The sequence below is a fragment of the Corvus moneduloides genome, chromosome 5, assembly GCF_009650955.1.
Source record: "Corvus moneduloides isolate bCorMon1 chromosome 5, bCorMon1.pri, whole genome shotgun sequence".
Lineage (NCBI taxonomy): Eukaryota > Metazoa > Chordata > Aves > Passeriformes > Corvidae > Corvus > Corvus moneduloides.
The window spans coordinates 22,265,704-22,282,724 of NC_045480.1; the positions used below are offsets into that span (position 1 = coordinate 22,265,704).

Here is a 17,021-nt window from a genome sequence, read left to right on the forward strand (position 1 = left end):
CAGGATTGAGTGTACAAGCAGAAATGCACTGAACAGATAGCAGACCGCGGCAGGAAAAAGAGCAGAAAATTAATTTTTATCAGAAAGACACTGTGATTACTGGTGTACATTTGAAACAAATACGCAACCTTTCTTCTGTCATTATGTGTCAGTATCTCAAATAATCTGTAAATGCCTCAGATGGTATTTGTCAAATGACACTAGTAGAATCAGCTTGCAGTAGCAAAGACTCAAGTAGCGTTCTAGTTCTTCATTGTCACATTTGGACCAAAGACTGCACAGAACTAATTTTCTCTGTATTCCCACCCTCTGCAAATGTGCTAGATTCAGCCATAGGACCATAGGAGTCTACCTGAGTAAATGTCTCTTACTACAACAGTATTTTTATTTTGAAACAAGAATTCACCTCTATTGACGCACTGATTCTTCTGGAAAGGGGTCCATGAAGCAGATATTTCATCAACACAGTCTCTACTGACAGGAGTCAGGTGATGAATTAGGACTTTAATTTAGTCTGCTTTTTGCTTGGTTGTTACAAAACACTGGTATGCCATTTCCACTTTCTGTTGGAAACTCTTCTTTCAGTAGGATATACTCTAATCTCTTGCCCGTATTTATTGTGTTATGTAGGGCCTGTAGTGTCTCACTCCTAGCTTAATTTTGCTTGTCTTCCATAGTCATTAGCTCAGACAACATTTCTATACCCCACTAAAATATTAGCTGTTGCACCAAAATAACTCAAGAAGCTCTTGTGGGGTCTATCTTTTTATTTACTTTTACGTTCTCTTGGCCATATCAGCTTTAGTTTTCATGTTCCTGTAAGCGTCCTATATCAAGTTTAAGAAAATAAAATTCCATTTTTTTCCATTATTCAGTCAAAAGAAATATGATTTGTATTGTACTTGTAGGAATTATCAGGACTCTTCTAAAGATAATAAATGCTGGCATTCTTTGTCAGTTGTCACCCACATCTATGAATCTGGAAATGAACTCTGTATCACAACTCTATACAGGATCACCAACAGATTGCAAGATGTGGAGAGGGCTCAGGATAATTTATTTCAAGTTGAAAGGGAGAATACACTTCCATTCTAGATTTTTATACTGCCAAGCTCAAGACTGAGTACCTAAGTAATATTAGTAAAACTGAAGGAATTATTGTAAGCACATCTGAAAATCAAGTACGACAAAACTATTCAAACAATATTAGAGCAATATTTAGTAATCTTATTTTCTCGACTTTCTTATTTTTTTTCTTGACTTGAAAATAGGTATCTTCACTATAGAAATAAAAAAAGTCCACAGTCACCCTCTAACATGAGAAGAGTTAAGAGCAGCAACTTACTAGGAGATGCAAATAGATGTTGCATATTTCTAACCCCACACATTCTTCAAAAATCAGATTACCTTGGGGAATATTCATCAAGATATGTTTTAATTTTAAAAATCCCTATTACTTTACATTATTTTAGGTATCTCTAACAATAGAATGCTCCAGCATTTTAAACACACTCCAGCATGTATAAAGAATTCCCAATGATAAAACCTCTTTACAGTTCACAAATATTGTGACCATGTGACATTTGCTTTTGTTGGCAGCAGAACTATATTTCAAACAAATTTTTCAATATTCTGCAAGATACACTGTAATGCCACTTGCCATAAACACAGAATTACACACTTTATGCCTCCTTTTTTCACCTTCATACATTAAACATTTGACTAAATAAAATATAAAAGATCCTTTCTCCTAAGTATTACATGTATTTTCTCATTTAATGTTTTGAAAAGCTTTATTGCTTATAAAATCAAGTGCTGACATTCTAATGAAAATAGGGTTTTCCTCTAAGACTTATCAGTAAGACCTACTTTTCTATAGCTGATGATTAATGAACTGCGAAGCACTGTAATATAAAGAACATCTTCTGAACCCCTAATTTATAAGGGGTTTACAACAATTTATCCTGTTATTTCTGGAAAAGTGTAGAAAGAAATCATGCAGATGCCACAACAACCAAATGTAAAACAGTGTCATGAAGGCTAATTTTTTTTGTTTCCATTAAGTCTTTAACTAAGCTTTTGATTATATTAAGTACTGAAAAATTAAAATAATAAAAGCTGATTGACATGCATAAATTGAAGTGTCACTAACCTAATTCTCCATTTTCAAGTACTTCAAAAGCAGCCCAGATATCATCTTTGCTGGGAATAATGTTTTTGATTCCTAAAACATCATTAGTTAATTCCTCTGCTTCCATCAAAGGTGATACCTGTAATACAAATTGAGTCAGTTTATAATACATATCAATTACTGATTTCTGATACATTTTTTCAATGTCTTCCTCCCTGCAATTGCCTTAAGGCACCAAAAAAAAAAAAAAAAAAAAAAAGGCAACAAAAAGGCAGCAGTAAATATATGAGTTGGAAACCCATAAAGCATCTATCAGATTCCAGCAGGCTTTCCTTATTTTGTTCCATGAGATTTTATATATGAGAAGTTATATTTTTAAGCTGTTAACTTCGTAGTTTTGAATTCCTTTTCTCTACCCCAAAAAATATGGGAAAAAAAGCGCCTTGATATATTTTCTTGGGTGTGGGAAGATAAATATTAGAGAAGGACCTTTTTATCTTAGCAATGCGTATTTCCATTTTTATGCCTATTTTACAAAGCATGTCTTTTAGCATGTGTATCTATGTATCCCACATAACCCATATATGTACAAACAAGTGTCTCAGAGTCGTATGCTGAACAGAACCAAAAGGAAACCAAATCAGAGAGGTATAATAAAAAATAACGGAACACTGCTACAGGAAGATCCAGGTGTTTAAAATACACTATTAAATAAAAAGCTCAAAAATCTCTATTATAGTTAATAACAAGTGTTTCTTAACACTCAAAGAAAGAAGAAAGCCGCAGACAAAAAGAAAGGAGGAATGTTGTTTTAATGGCCTGTACTATTAAATAGATCCAATATTCACTGGGTATTTATTAATGTTCCCATGCATTGCACACCAAGTTGGGAGAATTTATATGGCTGTATACTACAGTAAAACTAAAGCAGGACATCTCCCCTTTAAAATGGTATCTTTTTAAATTTTTCTTTAAAATGCAAAAATGCTTAATAATCAGTCTTTACATAATTTAAGCAACAAAGCAAATTCAAAAACAAAATCTTTAAAAGAATAGTGATAAACATAAATTCATACTTTGATTGTGCACTTCTATAAAAACATGTATTAAAATAATTTTGATATAGTTCAAGAAAAAGTGCTTCACAAAATCACTGTATCATTTTTATACACTAACCCTGATTATAATACTACAGTCTGGCTCCTTCCTTTCCACATAAACTTCAATAAGCAAATCTCCAGCCTGGGAAACCTAAAATGAAACAATTAAAAAAAATTAGATCATCTTAAAAGCATTTTGAGTTTCCTTTTAAATAAGGAAAATACAATTATTTTTCCTTTCTATTTAACTGGTGTAAGGAAAAAAAAACTCTATTCACAGATTCAGGAGAAAAATCCTGTATAAATCCTGAATCAAACCCTGAATAAATCCAACAGAATCATATCAAACAAAATGAACATAATTTATAAATATACATTCAAGAGCAGGAAAACTAAGGGAGACATGAATTAAGTGGAAATCTTAACTTTACGTTTAAGACATGAGTACACCTCAGTATCTTAAACTGCCAGAACCCTAACTCTGATTTGGAGGTTTGTCAGGCTCACTTCAGAATCAAAACAGATTAATAGAACTTAAAATAATGAAAAAGGACTGTAACACCAAACTGACTTACTTAAAAGTGAGATGAAAAATTACAAATTATAGAGTATTTCAGCCAGATAGCCATATGTACATACCAAGAAAATAAAAATTCATTACTACAAATACCACATTTATGATTCTTAATCACAATGAAAACTTGTCATTACATAATTAAAGAAGGAATTAAAACAAATGCTCTTGATATCAACCTCTGTTAAATATATCTCTTCAAATTTGCTGGAGAAAAGGCTAAACTTTACACACTATGCTAATGTAGAACAATCAGATAAACCAAATGTATGACATATATAATAGTTTCATATACTCAACACTAACAAATGTTATTTAAGGATGTCTAACAACATAAAACTTAGAAATTAGAAAGTCAGTAAATCCAACATTTTATGATCATGAGGAAAAATATGATTTATGAGAAGGAATGTAATATTTTCCATTGTGACTAGGTTTGCTCATCTATGGCAATAAAATTATATTAATGGATGAGAAATTACTTTATTTTTCTAAAGTTAAAAATGTCTCACATTTTGCCTGCTCTAATTCCCTTTTAGTATAGTCGTAAGCATCTTCAAAAGATTGCAATTCATCTCAGTCCAGTACCAAAAAGTATTTTCTAAAAAAAACTACAGTGATGATCAGAGCGTAGGAAGAAAAACTAAGGCAGAATCAGGGACCTATCAGGAAGTGCACCATTCCATTAATAGGCAAATATAAAGATTAATAATCAAATTAACACTATGATAACACTATGATAACAATTTGTGTGTTCATTTTTGAGAATGGTATTGACAGTGATGCTACTTATTTATATACTACTACAAACAGAGGAAGAGGTTAAGAAAAGCATATAGAAACATATATATACACACATATATATAAGCAGCTGAGCTTTGGGATAGATTTTGACCAATTTACAGAAGCTAAGATTACATTTCTATGGAAAAATAAACGGCTGTGCTGAATTCTAAAGAACATTAACATTCTGAAAAACAGCAACTTTTAAGTTAGTTTAGCCTTTGAGAATAGAAAACTAATGGAAACATTTGTGAGGAAAAACATTACAAAACTACTTTGAAGAAAGCTGCTTAATTATAGTGGCACAGACTCAAAAAAGCTCATTTAGTTATAAAATTTGCTTTTCAGATGATATTACAGAAAAAGGTTGGAAATAAGAATGAAGCTGACACATGATTTCCACTGGGCTTATTTAAACAACTGTATGGAGAGAAAATTTGATGTAAATTGCTGCAACAGCTGGCATAAGTATATGGTGGACAGAAAATGAAAAGCGACTAATAAAGTGCCACCTGGAATAGAACTTCAGTGACATTTCACACAGTTCACACAGTTCACATGTGAACTTTGGGTCATTCAGAAGAAATTTGGTTCAGTTGTTCTCTGAACATTCTGCATCACCAGAGATAATAGTACTGAGGTAACCTACATATTCCAAAGTATTAACTATCTACATCGCTCATATTCCCACATATATACACACATTTTGATGCAATGATATCAGACTGTCAGTTACTCAATGTAAAGAATTCTTGCAATTCTTAATTGTAGCTGCTTGAGGCCAAAGTTGCCAATTACCCATGATGCTTACACGATTACAGTGATGCTGTTACATCATTCAATTACACCACATCATGAGTTTTAACAGTAACTGGAAGCCTGTGGGAAACTGCTGTGGAGAACTGATGAGGCTGGTTGAGCAAGGACATGAGCTGAGCCACTGTCTCGCACCCAGCTCAAGAATGACTTGGCAACTCTGCAGTGCCTGAGGTGATGCTGTCTCAGTGATGAACAGGACAGCACCCACACCTATGCATAGAGATGTTAAGACCTCACTCCCTCTTACCCATGCCTAACTGGATAAACCTGGGCCTTTGATGAGGAGATAAGACATTGGTTGCAACATGCTGCAGGTGAAGGTCAGATGGCCTTTACTGATGCCTCAGCTGGATGGAGGCGGAAGCAATGTTGAAGTGTCATGGTTCTGTTCTGCTTTTGATTCAACCATGGGTGCTATAATAGCATGATCCAGGTATCCAAACTCATTTATATACTAAAAAATACACCAAGATGAAAATGAGAACGTGGGTGCCCCACCATCTATGATGGCAGCAACATGTAACCAGTTATATTTGAATACAGTCACACCTCCACTTCTCCTAAAAGTACAAATTTGATCTCTGGAATTCTCCATTTAAGAGGACAGGAATACAAGCCCTCTTCAGGGAAAAGGTGACAGGTTTGCTTCTCTCTTCTCCCCAAAGCACGGGTACCTCTCTGGTAAGATTTGTACCTCTGACTATATCAGAGCATACCTGGGTGGCTCTAAGCTTATATAATAGACATAATAGATATAATAGACAAGTTAAGATTAGTACGAAACTGGGTTTGTTAATTTACCTTGAACTGCAAATTTAGCTTAATCACTGGCTAGCCTTATTATATTTAGTGCTGGTGCAGTAAGTGCATTTATTAGCAGCAATTTTGAACCTATATTTCTGTTGCTTCAAGAAAGCATACAATTCATGAATCTGTGATCCATGAAAGTTCTAAGCCTGGTAAAATGTAAAGTGTAGCCATCCATAAAATCTAGTATTTTGAAATTACGGGTAATACGTACTATATACTCATGACAGAAGTTATAATTGTAAATTGTAACAGAGAGGAAGGTCAATCACTTTCTAAAGTACTTAGTGTTAATCCAGGTCTGGCTCTATGTATTTCCCCTGCAAAACCTACTGACGACACCACACATAGTTAGAGAAATGCTGAATTCTTCTAGAGAAACAGTTATACATAAAATCTCTCAACACCCTTGTAACCACCTTAGAAGGAGCTTCTTTAATCAGCAGGCTTCAGGCAGTAAATATTTTGAAATACTATGAAGCACTCCCTTCTGTGCTTCTCCCTTCTGCACATCAGTGAATTTCATATGTTATGTGCACACAGAGTTTCAGAAAAATGTTCGTAGTCGCAATCAAATTGTCACAAACACCAGTCAGGCTCCTCAGGACTTCATTCCTTAATTGCTATTTCAAAGGCAATAGGTTGACATAACAGAGGGAATGCAGTCGTCATCCTCATTACAGTCCTCATTACAAGTTCCCAGAGTTGCTTGGAAAATGTTAATAGTATAATAAACTTTGAAAAGCACTTTTTTTCTTTTGTTCCAGAACCACAGAAAAGAATGAATGAAGTGGTGATTGGCAGACATCTTGGCCACAGCGATCTCAAAGTGATCAATTTTAAAATCTGTGTTGACAGGAGGAAAAGCAGCAGTAAAATTTCAACTCTGGACACGAGGGGAGCAGACTTCAGACTGCTCAGGGAACTGCTAAGTAAAGTCCCCAGGGAAGATGTTTTTGCAGGTGCTGGGGTCTACCAGTGCTGGTCACTTTTTAAACATCACCTCCTAGGGGCAGAGCAACACGCAGCGGGGATTACTGCAACATGCATAAGACAGCGAGGCCCGTGGAAAAATAGGGACCAATTCTTGGTAGATTGTCGGGGTCTCCTCCCCCTGCCATGTAGCCCTGGGAGAGGGGCCCTGAGGGGAGGCACAGGGTTCGCTGCCCCTGGTCAGCCTCGTTCCCCATTGGTTATTTTGTGTTCCCCTGCGCGGGAAAGGACCCTCAGTCCAGACTGTGAGGGTTCCTCGGCAGAGCTCCGGCCATGCGACTGGGGAAATAAACATCTCTGAAACATCTACCAAGAATCTGTCCATATATATTTCTTTTCCACGGGACTCCTGGTTTGATATATGCGTGTTACAGTATCCCCACTGTAACAGTAGATGTTTCAGAGATGTTTATTTTCCAGCCACATGGCCGGAGACTGCCCCAGAACTGCCGCAATCACGGGACCAGCAGGGTCCTCCCCTGGGCAGGGGAACACAAAACAACCAATGGGGAACAGGATTCAGCAGTGAGCAGGGAAACCCTGCGCCTCTACCCCAGGGCCCCCCTCCCCCCGGACCCCATGCCAGGGGGGAGGAACCCCAACAGCAATTCCCAAATGTTGGAAGTCAAGCAGGTGGGGCAGAAGGCTGCTTGGCTGAACAGAGATCCTCTCTTGGAAATAAGGCAATAAAGGAACGTGTATGCCCAATGGAAGCAAGATCAAGTGACATGGGAAGAATACAGAGATGCTGCTTGCCACTGTAGGGAAGAAATTCGTGCATCTGGAGTTGAAACTGGCCAGAACTGTGGGGGACAATAAAATGGAGTTTTTTCAAGTAAATTAATGGCAACAGGCAATGTAAAAATAACATCAGCCCATTACAGGATGAGAAGGATCACCTCACAAACAGGGACATGGACAAGGCAGAGATGTTTAATGCATTCTTTGCCTCTGTCTTCAACACAGATGATGGACAAAAGGAGTCTCAGTGCCCTGCTGGAAGACCATGACTCTGAGAATGATCAATTCCCAGTAAACCCTGAAATTTTGCAGAATCTGCTGTTCCAGTTGTATCCCTACAAATATATGGTGCCCAATGGGATTTATCTGAGAATCCTCAAAGAGCTGGCTGATGTCATCACAAAGCCTCTCTTGATGATTTTTGAGCAGTCTTGGGAATACAGAGAGGTCCCAGCTGACTGGAAGCTAGTGAATACTGTCACAATTTTCAAGGGTAAGGAGGAGGACCCCAGTAGCTACAGGCCTGTCACTCTTGTTTTAGTGCCCAGTAAAAGCAGGGAGATTATTCTGAAAGGTATTGACAACACCTGGAGGACAACACAGTCATTGGTTACAGCCAGCAGAGTTTCATGAGGGGAAAGTTCTGCTTGTCAAACCTGATTTCCTTCTACAACAGGATAACCCACCTAGTTCATCTAGGAAGGCCAGTTGATGTAATCTTTTTGGACTTCAGTGAAGCTGTTGATACTGTCACTCACAGTGTCCTTCTGGACAAATCGTCCATCCCACAGCTGAATAACTGTGTTACATGATGGGTGAGCAACTGGCTCACAGGTTAGGCACAGAGTTATCATGAATGGGGTGACATCAGACTGGGGACTTGTGACTAGTGGGGTTCCACAGGGCTCCATTCTCAGCCCAGTTCTCTTCAATATCTTCATAAAGAACTTGGACACAGGACCTCAAAGAATACTAAGTAAGTCTCCTGGTGACACTAAATTCAGAGGCACTGTTGACTCCCTTGAGGACAGAGAGGCCCTGCAGAGAGACCTGGACAAATTAGAGAGATGGGCAATCACCAAAAATATGAAGTATAACAAGAGGAAGTGCCGAATTCTGCACCTGGGATGGAGCAATCCTGGCTGTGCACACAGACTGGGGAACAAGAGGCTGGAGAGCAGCACTGAGGAAAGGAACCTGGGGGTCCTGGTCCATGGAAAGTTGAATTTGAGTCAGCAGTGCCCTGGCAGCCAGGAGGGCCAACCGTGTCCTGGGGGCATCAGGCACAGCATTGCCAGCTGGGCAAGGGAGGGGATTGTCCTGCTCCCACTACTGTCTCTAGTGGGACAGCCTCTGAGTGCTGTGTGCAGTTTTGGGTGCCACAATATAAAAAAGACATTAAAGTATTAGAGCGCATCCAAAGGAGGGCAACATGGATGGTCAAGGGTCTGGAAGGGAAGCCTTATGAGAAGCAGCTGAGGTCACTTGGCCTGTTCAGCCTGGAGAAGAGGACACTGAGGAGAGTTTCAGATGAGTAGACACTGATCACTATCTGGTGACCAGCGACAGGAGCTGAGGGTATGGCCTGAAGCTGTGTTGGGGAGTTTAGGTTGGCTATTAGGAAAAGGTTCTTCACCCAGAGGGTGGTTGGGCACTGGAACAGGCTCCCCAGGTCACAGCACCAAGCTTGACAGAGCTCCAGAGGCATTTGGACAATACTCTCAGGAACACGATGTGTCTCTTAGGGTTGGCCTGCACAGGGCCAGGAGTTGGACTCGATCCTTGTTGGTCCCCTCCACCTCAGCATATTCTGTGATTCTATTATATCAAATCTGGGTGATTTTTTGGCTATTACCAAGGCAGAAGTTTCCATTCTGCAAGACAGACATTAGAAACAAATTTTAAATTGTTTCCAGTAACTTGGGCACTCCACCAGGCACCCAAAGGATGCTATATGCACATTCACAGTGGGTCACGCCACTCTAACCCAGGCAGTAAGGGAATATGAGATAAAAATAAGACTCCAGACAGTAATTCACAGAACGTGCAATTTCAACATGTATTTGTAGGACACTGTCTTGCAAGTACATGACTTGCAAGGTACACAAAACTCTGCTTGAAAGGGGGAAGGCACCCAATGGAGAAAGCATTACTGATGTTCTCTCCCAGCTTTCTCTCCATTTTTAGAGTCCTATATAAGCTCTAAAATCATTGAAACCCTCTCCTCGACCACTTTAAATTTCTGAAAAAGTTTTTAAGCTCCCTACATCTCATTTTACCTCTCCTAGTTCAACCACCTTGGTAGTGTTATGGAAGCTTAGTGATTTATGTTTTAATTAAGATTGTACACAAACGCCATTCAGACAGCGAAACATGCTATCACTCTGCTATTTCTTACAACCCTGAAATTATTCAGAAGTTGTTATAGGTAAAACTGGAATTTAAGATGATAAAAAAGTGGCATAAGACCTCCCATTTTCTTTATGTTGTGTCCTGAAGTTCAGTGTTTGACTGTTAGTATGTGTCTGTAGCTTCCCCAAATAATATTTATGTTTTGGGGCTCTAGAAATGGTCACAAAACAGGAATTGGGTAAAGATTCATATGATTTAAACTCAAAGGGATGGTGAAACTCTAATGAAGAGAGACCGTGTATACTCAAAGCTCATGAAATAATAAAAGCTCATATACACTTGGAGGTATTGAATATGCATGTTTAAAATTTTAAAAAAAAACAGGTCATCACTCTTCCACTTGCAACTGCTATTTTCTTCTAATACAATTTATGAAGCCTAGTAAAAGCATGCAACCACCTGCAAGTTAGTGCAGTGCTAGAACTAGTTAGTTACTAGCTAGTAAGTTAGTGCAGGCCAGAACATTATTCCACAGGATGCTCTAAAAAGAACTGGTTTACTTTTATCAGTTTATACCTCCTCCTTCATTTCATTTTATTTCCCTAATCTCTGTAGTTAACAATACTGATCACAATAAAAACTTACAGACTTACTTTTAGAAACCTAAAATCATGTAAAACAACAAAATAGTCTTTACTGTCACACCAGTTGATATTTGTCACTTACCTGAGTGTCTTTCCACCTTGTAATAAAACTGTTCTCTATATCCATTTGTTTGACTTGGTCTTCATTTATCTGTATAAAATAAGTAATTTTAGAGTGATTAATAATAATTATTGTACCAATTGCCAATACTGTCAATCATGTTCTTATAGAAGCATGTTTGCAAAACATGTCAGAAACAGCTCTTCATTGATGGGACTCATTATTATAAACTTAATGGAATACATATTAAAACAGAGAGGAATCAATGAAAAAGTGCAGAACATGTTATAGTGGCACAGTTAACTCTAAATCAAAATGGCTAATATGAATTGCTGCTAGTAGTAGCTTTTCTATCCAGTTGGACTTAACATTATTTCTGGGTCTAAGGAACAAATCAAATTGAAATCACAGCTCAGAAACTAAGAACACAAAATCCTGCCATGCTTCAATTCTGATCAAGCTTATAAAATTTGATTACAAGCATTATTTTTAATAGTCATAATCATAAAATTTTCTTAAATTTAGTAAGCTTTTGACAGCAAGGAGAATGAGCACCATTTTGGAAAACAGTAGCTCACAGCATCCCATAAACAGTCTAGTTTAACTACACAGGTTAAACTAACTGGGAAATAAAATTTAAAGCAGGCCAAGGAAAACATCCACTGAATTAGAGTTCAAAAACCCCGCAAATCCTCAGATCATTGAACTAGTAGCAAGACCACTTTAAAGCTGATTTTTATATTTTTGAATCTCTAACATCTGACCAATTACAATATGTTTATATAAAGATACCTACATGAAAAAGTTGCACATAATTTTTAATTAGATCTTCAATTACATTGACTTCTTCACTAGTTTGGCCTTTAGTTTGAAATAAGCATGAGGAAAACACCAAAGCTAAATTGTGAGGGTTCATATGATTAATTTCAGAACACTTCTGCACCCTGTTGAAGGAAAAAGAAACATATTTAGACAGTTTCATTGTTCCTTTAATTGTCTGAGGCTCCTTTACAGAATATGGAGTGCACTTCAAAAAAGGTAACTACATTAAATGCAATGAAAACATGTACTACTACTTATTTATTTACTATTTCTTTATATTCCTTATTTCTCATTACAGAAATGAAATCATTCTACCTGCATTTCAAGTGATATCAAAACTATTTAGAATAGAAAAGAATAAAACCAGAATAGAATACTCAAGTTAGAAGAGACCTATAACGATCACCTAGTCCCACTGCTTGATCACTTAAGGGCTGATCAAAAGCTAAAGCATGTTGCTAAGGGCACTGTCCAACAGCACTGACAGGCTTGGGTCATCCACCATTCCTCTAAGAAGCCCATTACAATGTTTGACCACCCTCTCAGTAAGGACATGCTTCCTAATGACAAGTTTGTACTTATCTGGATGCAGTTTTGAACCATTTCCATGCACCCTAACACCAGATACCAGGGAGAAGAGATCAGCACCTCCCTCTCCACCTCCTCTCCTCAGGAAGCTCTACAGAGCAATTAGGTCACTCCTCAGCCTCCTTTTCTCTGAAGCAGACAAGCCCGGAGTCCTCAGCAGCTCCCCACAGGCAATTCTCTCCAGCCCTCTCATCAGCATTGCTGCCTTCCTCTGGATGGATGCAAAGACCTTAACACCCTTAAATTGCAGACCCCAGAACTGCACACAGTGCTCCAGGTGAGGCCAAACCAATGCTAAATACAGTTTTACAATATTATGTAATGTAAGTATATCCTACAAACTTCAGATCTAAGATCAAAATGTGGAAAGAAATTGGGTCCTTCTTAGTTCCTATCCCTATGGTAAAGTTTCCATATCAGTTCTGTTGTTCACATAACATATTCCTCTTTTAGAGGCAAACACTTTAAAGTACCACAGAATTTTGCCCGTTAAATGCATGAATTTAAACTACTTTCAGAACAGATGCAACAGCATATTAATATCTCTAACTGGATATGCTTAGAAACTTCTTAAACACAATATGTATTATAACCTTTATCCCAATAATGGCACCAATCAATTTCATAATCATATAAATATTTTTAAACTACATCTGCTATGTACCTGGCTATGTAACAATTTCTGAACACAACACCCAGTAAAGAGAAGTTTCCACACATTCTATACCCACGGCAATTCACCAGAAATATAATGTAACTTGTTCAATAGATGATATAATATAGACTGGTACTATTTAACCATTGACACCTCAGAACCATCCTGTCACATATTTTTTACACATTTCCTACCCCTTATTTTATCTAGGAATAAGTCATGACCTTTGGTGTTTAAGCAAGTTTGTATTTTGGATATTCTCTACTACTACCTCAGTTGGAAAATGAAGCAGTAATAAAAAACAGAAAGGGTAGGTAATTCTCAAAGTTATTATGTGCAAAACAGATTGTGGAGAAGGATATTTTCACTGAAAAAAATATTTTAATTTCAAGAACCATTTGCAACAATCCTCTGGAAGACTAGCAGACTGGAGTAAAACGAGATTGCAAAAAGAAGCTACATCAAAAATTACCCTATTTGGACACATACACTGGCATCCCTCTCTCTGTGTGTTCCAATCCATTGGTTTTTATAGATACTTACTGCTAAAAATACAACCAAAGAAAAAACACATTATCAATTAAAGGAATTCAAATTTAATTAATTGCTGCAACTAGATAAGCTTTTGTGATTACTAGTTAATGAAACAAGCCACATTTCGTAGATTCTAGAGTTATACTGAGAACACATTATAAGAATTTCTCTGCTACAATGCATTATTTGCAATGACCTGTAAAGATGTTCAATTAAAGCAGCCAAAGTTGCTCTATTGACTGGTGGAAGGCTCCGAATAAAAGCTCTGTACTTCCTCACACGTTCCTTTTCATTCTGTGTATCTGCCAGAAAATAATAATCATTGAGCATTAATAATAATGCACACTAAAACCCAACAGCAGTTCTCATTAACTATATCAGCATCATCTAGTCCTTTAAAATTACTATTTACCCAATCAACCTCTTCTTCATAAAGGCAGTGCTAGCAATATACTATTTAAAAAGTCTATTATTTGACACCAGTTCAGAGAAACACCAATAAAGAGGGACAGTTCTATATTCAAGCACCACTTGCCACTGGCTAAGACTAAAGCCCAGAATAGCAACTGCTTTCCTCTCAAAGCATATGTAATCTGTAGTTCGTGTATGTACATGTGTGAGTGCAACCGTGTCTGCACAAATGTAAATGTACTGCTAAGAGTTCCCAGCAAAGAGAAAGGAAAAGACCATTTCATATTTTAAATATTTACCGGAAAAGTCTCTCAAGGCACAAAGTAGTTTAAGGATCTAAGTATATATAAGACTGATTAGAGGAGAGCAAAGGGAAAGGGCTGGTAAATAAGTTGTACCAAGTTGCATATAGCTGAACAATGGCCAGACCGATGGCAGGAATTCCAGTCTTGGGAATGACAGTATCTAAGACAGCCACAGCTCTCTACCTTAAGTCTGCTTCCCTGTGCTGCTTATGCCCCCTTATGCTCAGGGCATAAACAAAGTTAATGTAGATTGTATTTAGTTGGTTAGCTTTTCCCTCTCTGACCCTTGCTTCTCCCAAGTTTCTGAAAAGAAAGCACTAAACTCTTCTAGCTGATTGATGGTGCTCTCTGCTAACTACTGACTATGTTTTGATTTTTTTGGTAATTGGAAGAAAAAATAAACAAATAACAAAACAACAGCTTAAAGGTCTTCTACTCTATTTTCTTAAACGTTTTAGTCTTCCTAGAAATACGTTCTGTATCACTTAACAGGGCAGGATTCTCTGTTGTAAAGCTGAAGTAGAATTTTAGCCACGTGTACGTATCAGGAAGGGGAATCACTGCAACACCATTAAAAAGAGCTGACTTAAATCTAGACTGCCTCAGATAGAACTTTTTCTGGCTTCTGATGAGATTAATCATGTGGTAAGTGAATAAGCTCTTAATATTTTTTCCTCTAGTTTGTTCAAATTGTGGTTAAAGGTCAAAAATGTGTAATATTGTTAATAATTTAATTTCCTGAAAGTCTGATGGTTCATATTAAAGCAACATCCATATATTTGAACTTAAGCAAAATCAGAGAGGAATATGCTTTTAATATCTTTTTTTAAAGACAAAACTTGCCACACAGTAAATATGCTTTTGTGACTCCAGTGCATTAAGGTAGAAATTAATGTTCTGTCAACTTTTCCTATGCCCCTCTTATTGCTGTGCCTCTACTGCAATTTTATAGCACAGTTTTGCAGGGAAACCACTTGTTTCTTGCAGTTTTCAAATGCTGCAATATAGAAACAACTAGAAATATAGCTATTTTGAAAGAACATTATAAAAATCACCACAATTTACATGATAAGTAATTAATGCATTAGTAATCTCACAGTTCTATTTTTAACCATACAGAGATACACATCCTCATGTTTTAAACACATAACAATCTCCAGTGACAGGAAGTTACTTAAATTTTCTTTCAAATTGAATTAATATTTCTTGGGGAAAAAAACCCAAGTAACAGTTGTTAACAAGTTTATATTGTTAATATACATAAGTTTGCTTGTTCATAAAACAGACATGAAAAATCTAAACAGCAAGGCTGTCATTTAACTATTTTGCAGATGATAGCATCAATATTTTCTCTGTTTTGAACCACATATCGTCAAAGGAGAGTTCACACTTTTTTCCTACCCTAACATATATGTGTTTCTTCATTCTATCTTAAATGCTTCTTTAAAACGTAAATCATCACCTTCTACTTTGGCTGTTCCAAACATGACACAGTGCAATATTGGTCTACTGTTTACAAATATATTGTCAGGGAAACATTACTCTTTGATATTATTATTCTGTTTCACTTAAAGGCAATAAAATCATCTCTGATTAACATGGGTCTATTGCAGCCAAGTCCCAAATATTTTTTCCTCACTACAATTGTTTCACCAATTATGAAATAACATAGGTTGACACAGGGCAAGTAAATGAACAACCCCCTCAAATTTGATACTGAAAATGTACATATAACCTTTATTGTATTGAATGTTATCAAATACATTACCTAATGCAGAGATCCAGAATGGATAAAGTTCTTTAGTGAGAAGCGCATCATCTATTTGAGAAAGGAAACTTTTCAGTACTTCAGTCACATCTTCAAGCTGATGTTTTCCTGCTCTTAGTTTAACACTTCTTGCATCTTTTTTGAAGCTTTCCAGCAGTTCAGCCACACTGGAAGAATCACCATTCTTAAGATAGATTTGCTTGCTACCTAAACCTAAGGCACAGAAATACAGGACAGAAAAATAAATGAATATAAAATCAAGTATTCTGTTAAAAATTCTAGACATCATTATATGAAAACTATACGTGGCTGCCAAACATGTTGCATTTCCTAACAAAACCGCTCTGACCTTTTACACACTGCAACGTCTTCTTACACCCAACTACATCTCTTTGCAAAAATATTCACCATAATAGTAAGCAAGCCTGGGATCACTATTTCAGGAGTATTTTACAGGCAATTCAAATCCCCAGATCTCTTCAGGACTTCCTAAAACAGTACTTTCAACAGGCACAGTAACGAGAAGAAGTTTTCATGATAGATATTGTATTACACATAAAACACAGCTGCTTTCATGAGAAAACTCCTTTTATTTTATTACTCTACTGATGAACTCAGCTTAAGACTCAGAGTATTATTGCATTCATCCAACCTGAAATATTTTATTCTTAAAAGCCTCAAGACAAGTAGAAAATATCCTTTTTTCTGATTTTTCTCATATTCTGGAAGACATCAGTCAGCTATTATTCTTGTATGTAACAACTAAAACCACTAAAGGCAACTTAAAAAGAAAAGGTATAGTTCAAAACAAAGTCATGACTACCTTCAATCACTGCATATGTGATTGTAATCAAAACTTTTGTTTTTCAAAACTTGTGTAAGTTTGGCATAGATGTGCAGTCCTGTTTATCTCTGTAGAGGTGTTTTCTGCAT

The 17,021-nt window shown here is 36.9% G+C and overlaps 1 protein-coding gene across 4 annotated transcripts in view; it reads right to left on the bottom strand.

The window, feature by feature from the left end:
- The window catches only part of ARAP2 (ArfGAP with RhoGAP domain, ankyrin repeat and PH domain 2), a 125,001-nt gene that overhangs the window by 27,327 nt on the left and 80,653 nt on the right, over nt 1–17,021 (bottom strand). For all 4 annotated transcript variants that reach the window (XM_032109510.1, XM_032109511.1, XM_032109512.1 and 1 more), the window contains 6 exons: nt 16,089–16,301; nt 13,801–13,906; nt 11,802–11,949; nt 11,027–11,095; nt 3,308–3,382; nt 2,153–2,270 (listed from right to left, as the gene is read on the bottom strand). In XM_032109510.1, the coding sequence (XP_031965401.1) occupies nt 2,153–2,270; nt 3,308–3,382; nt 11,027–11,095; nt 11,802–11,949; nt 13,801–13,906; nt 16,089–16,301 (729 nt within the window). The remainder of the gene's footprint in view (nt 1–2,152; nt 2,271–3,307; nt 3,383–11,026; nt 11,096–11,801; nt 11,950–13,800; nt 13,907–16,088; nt 16,302–17,021) is intronic.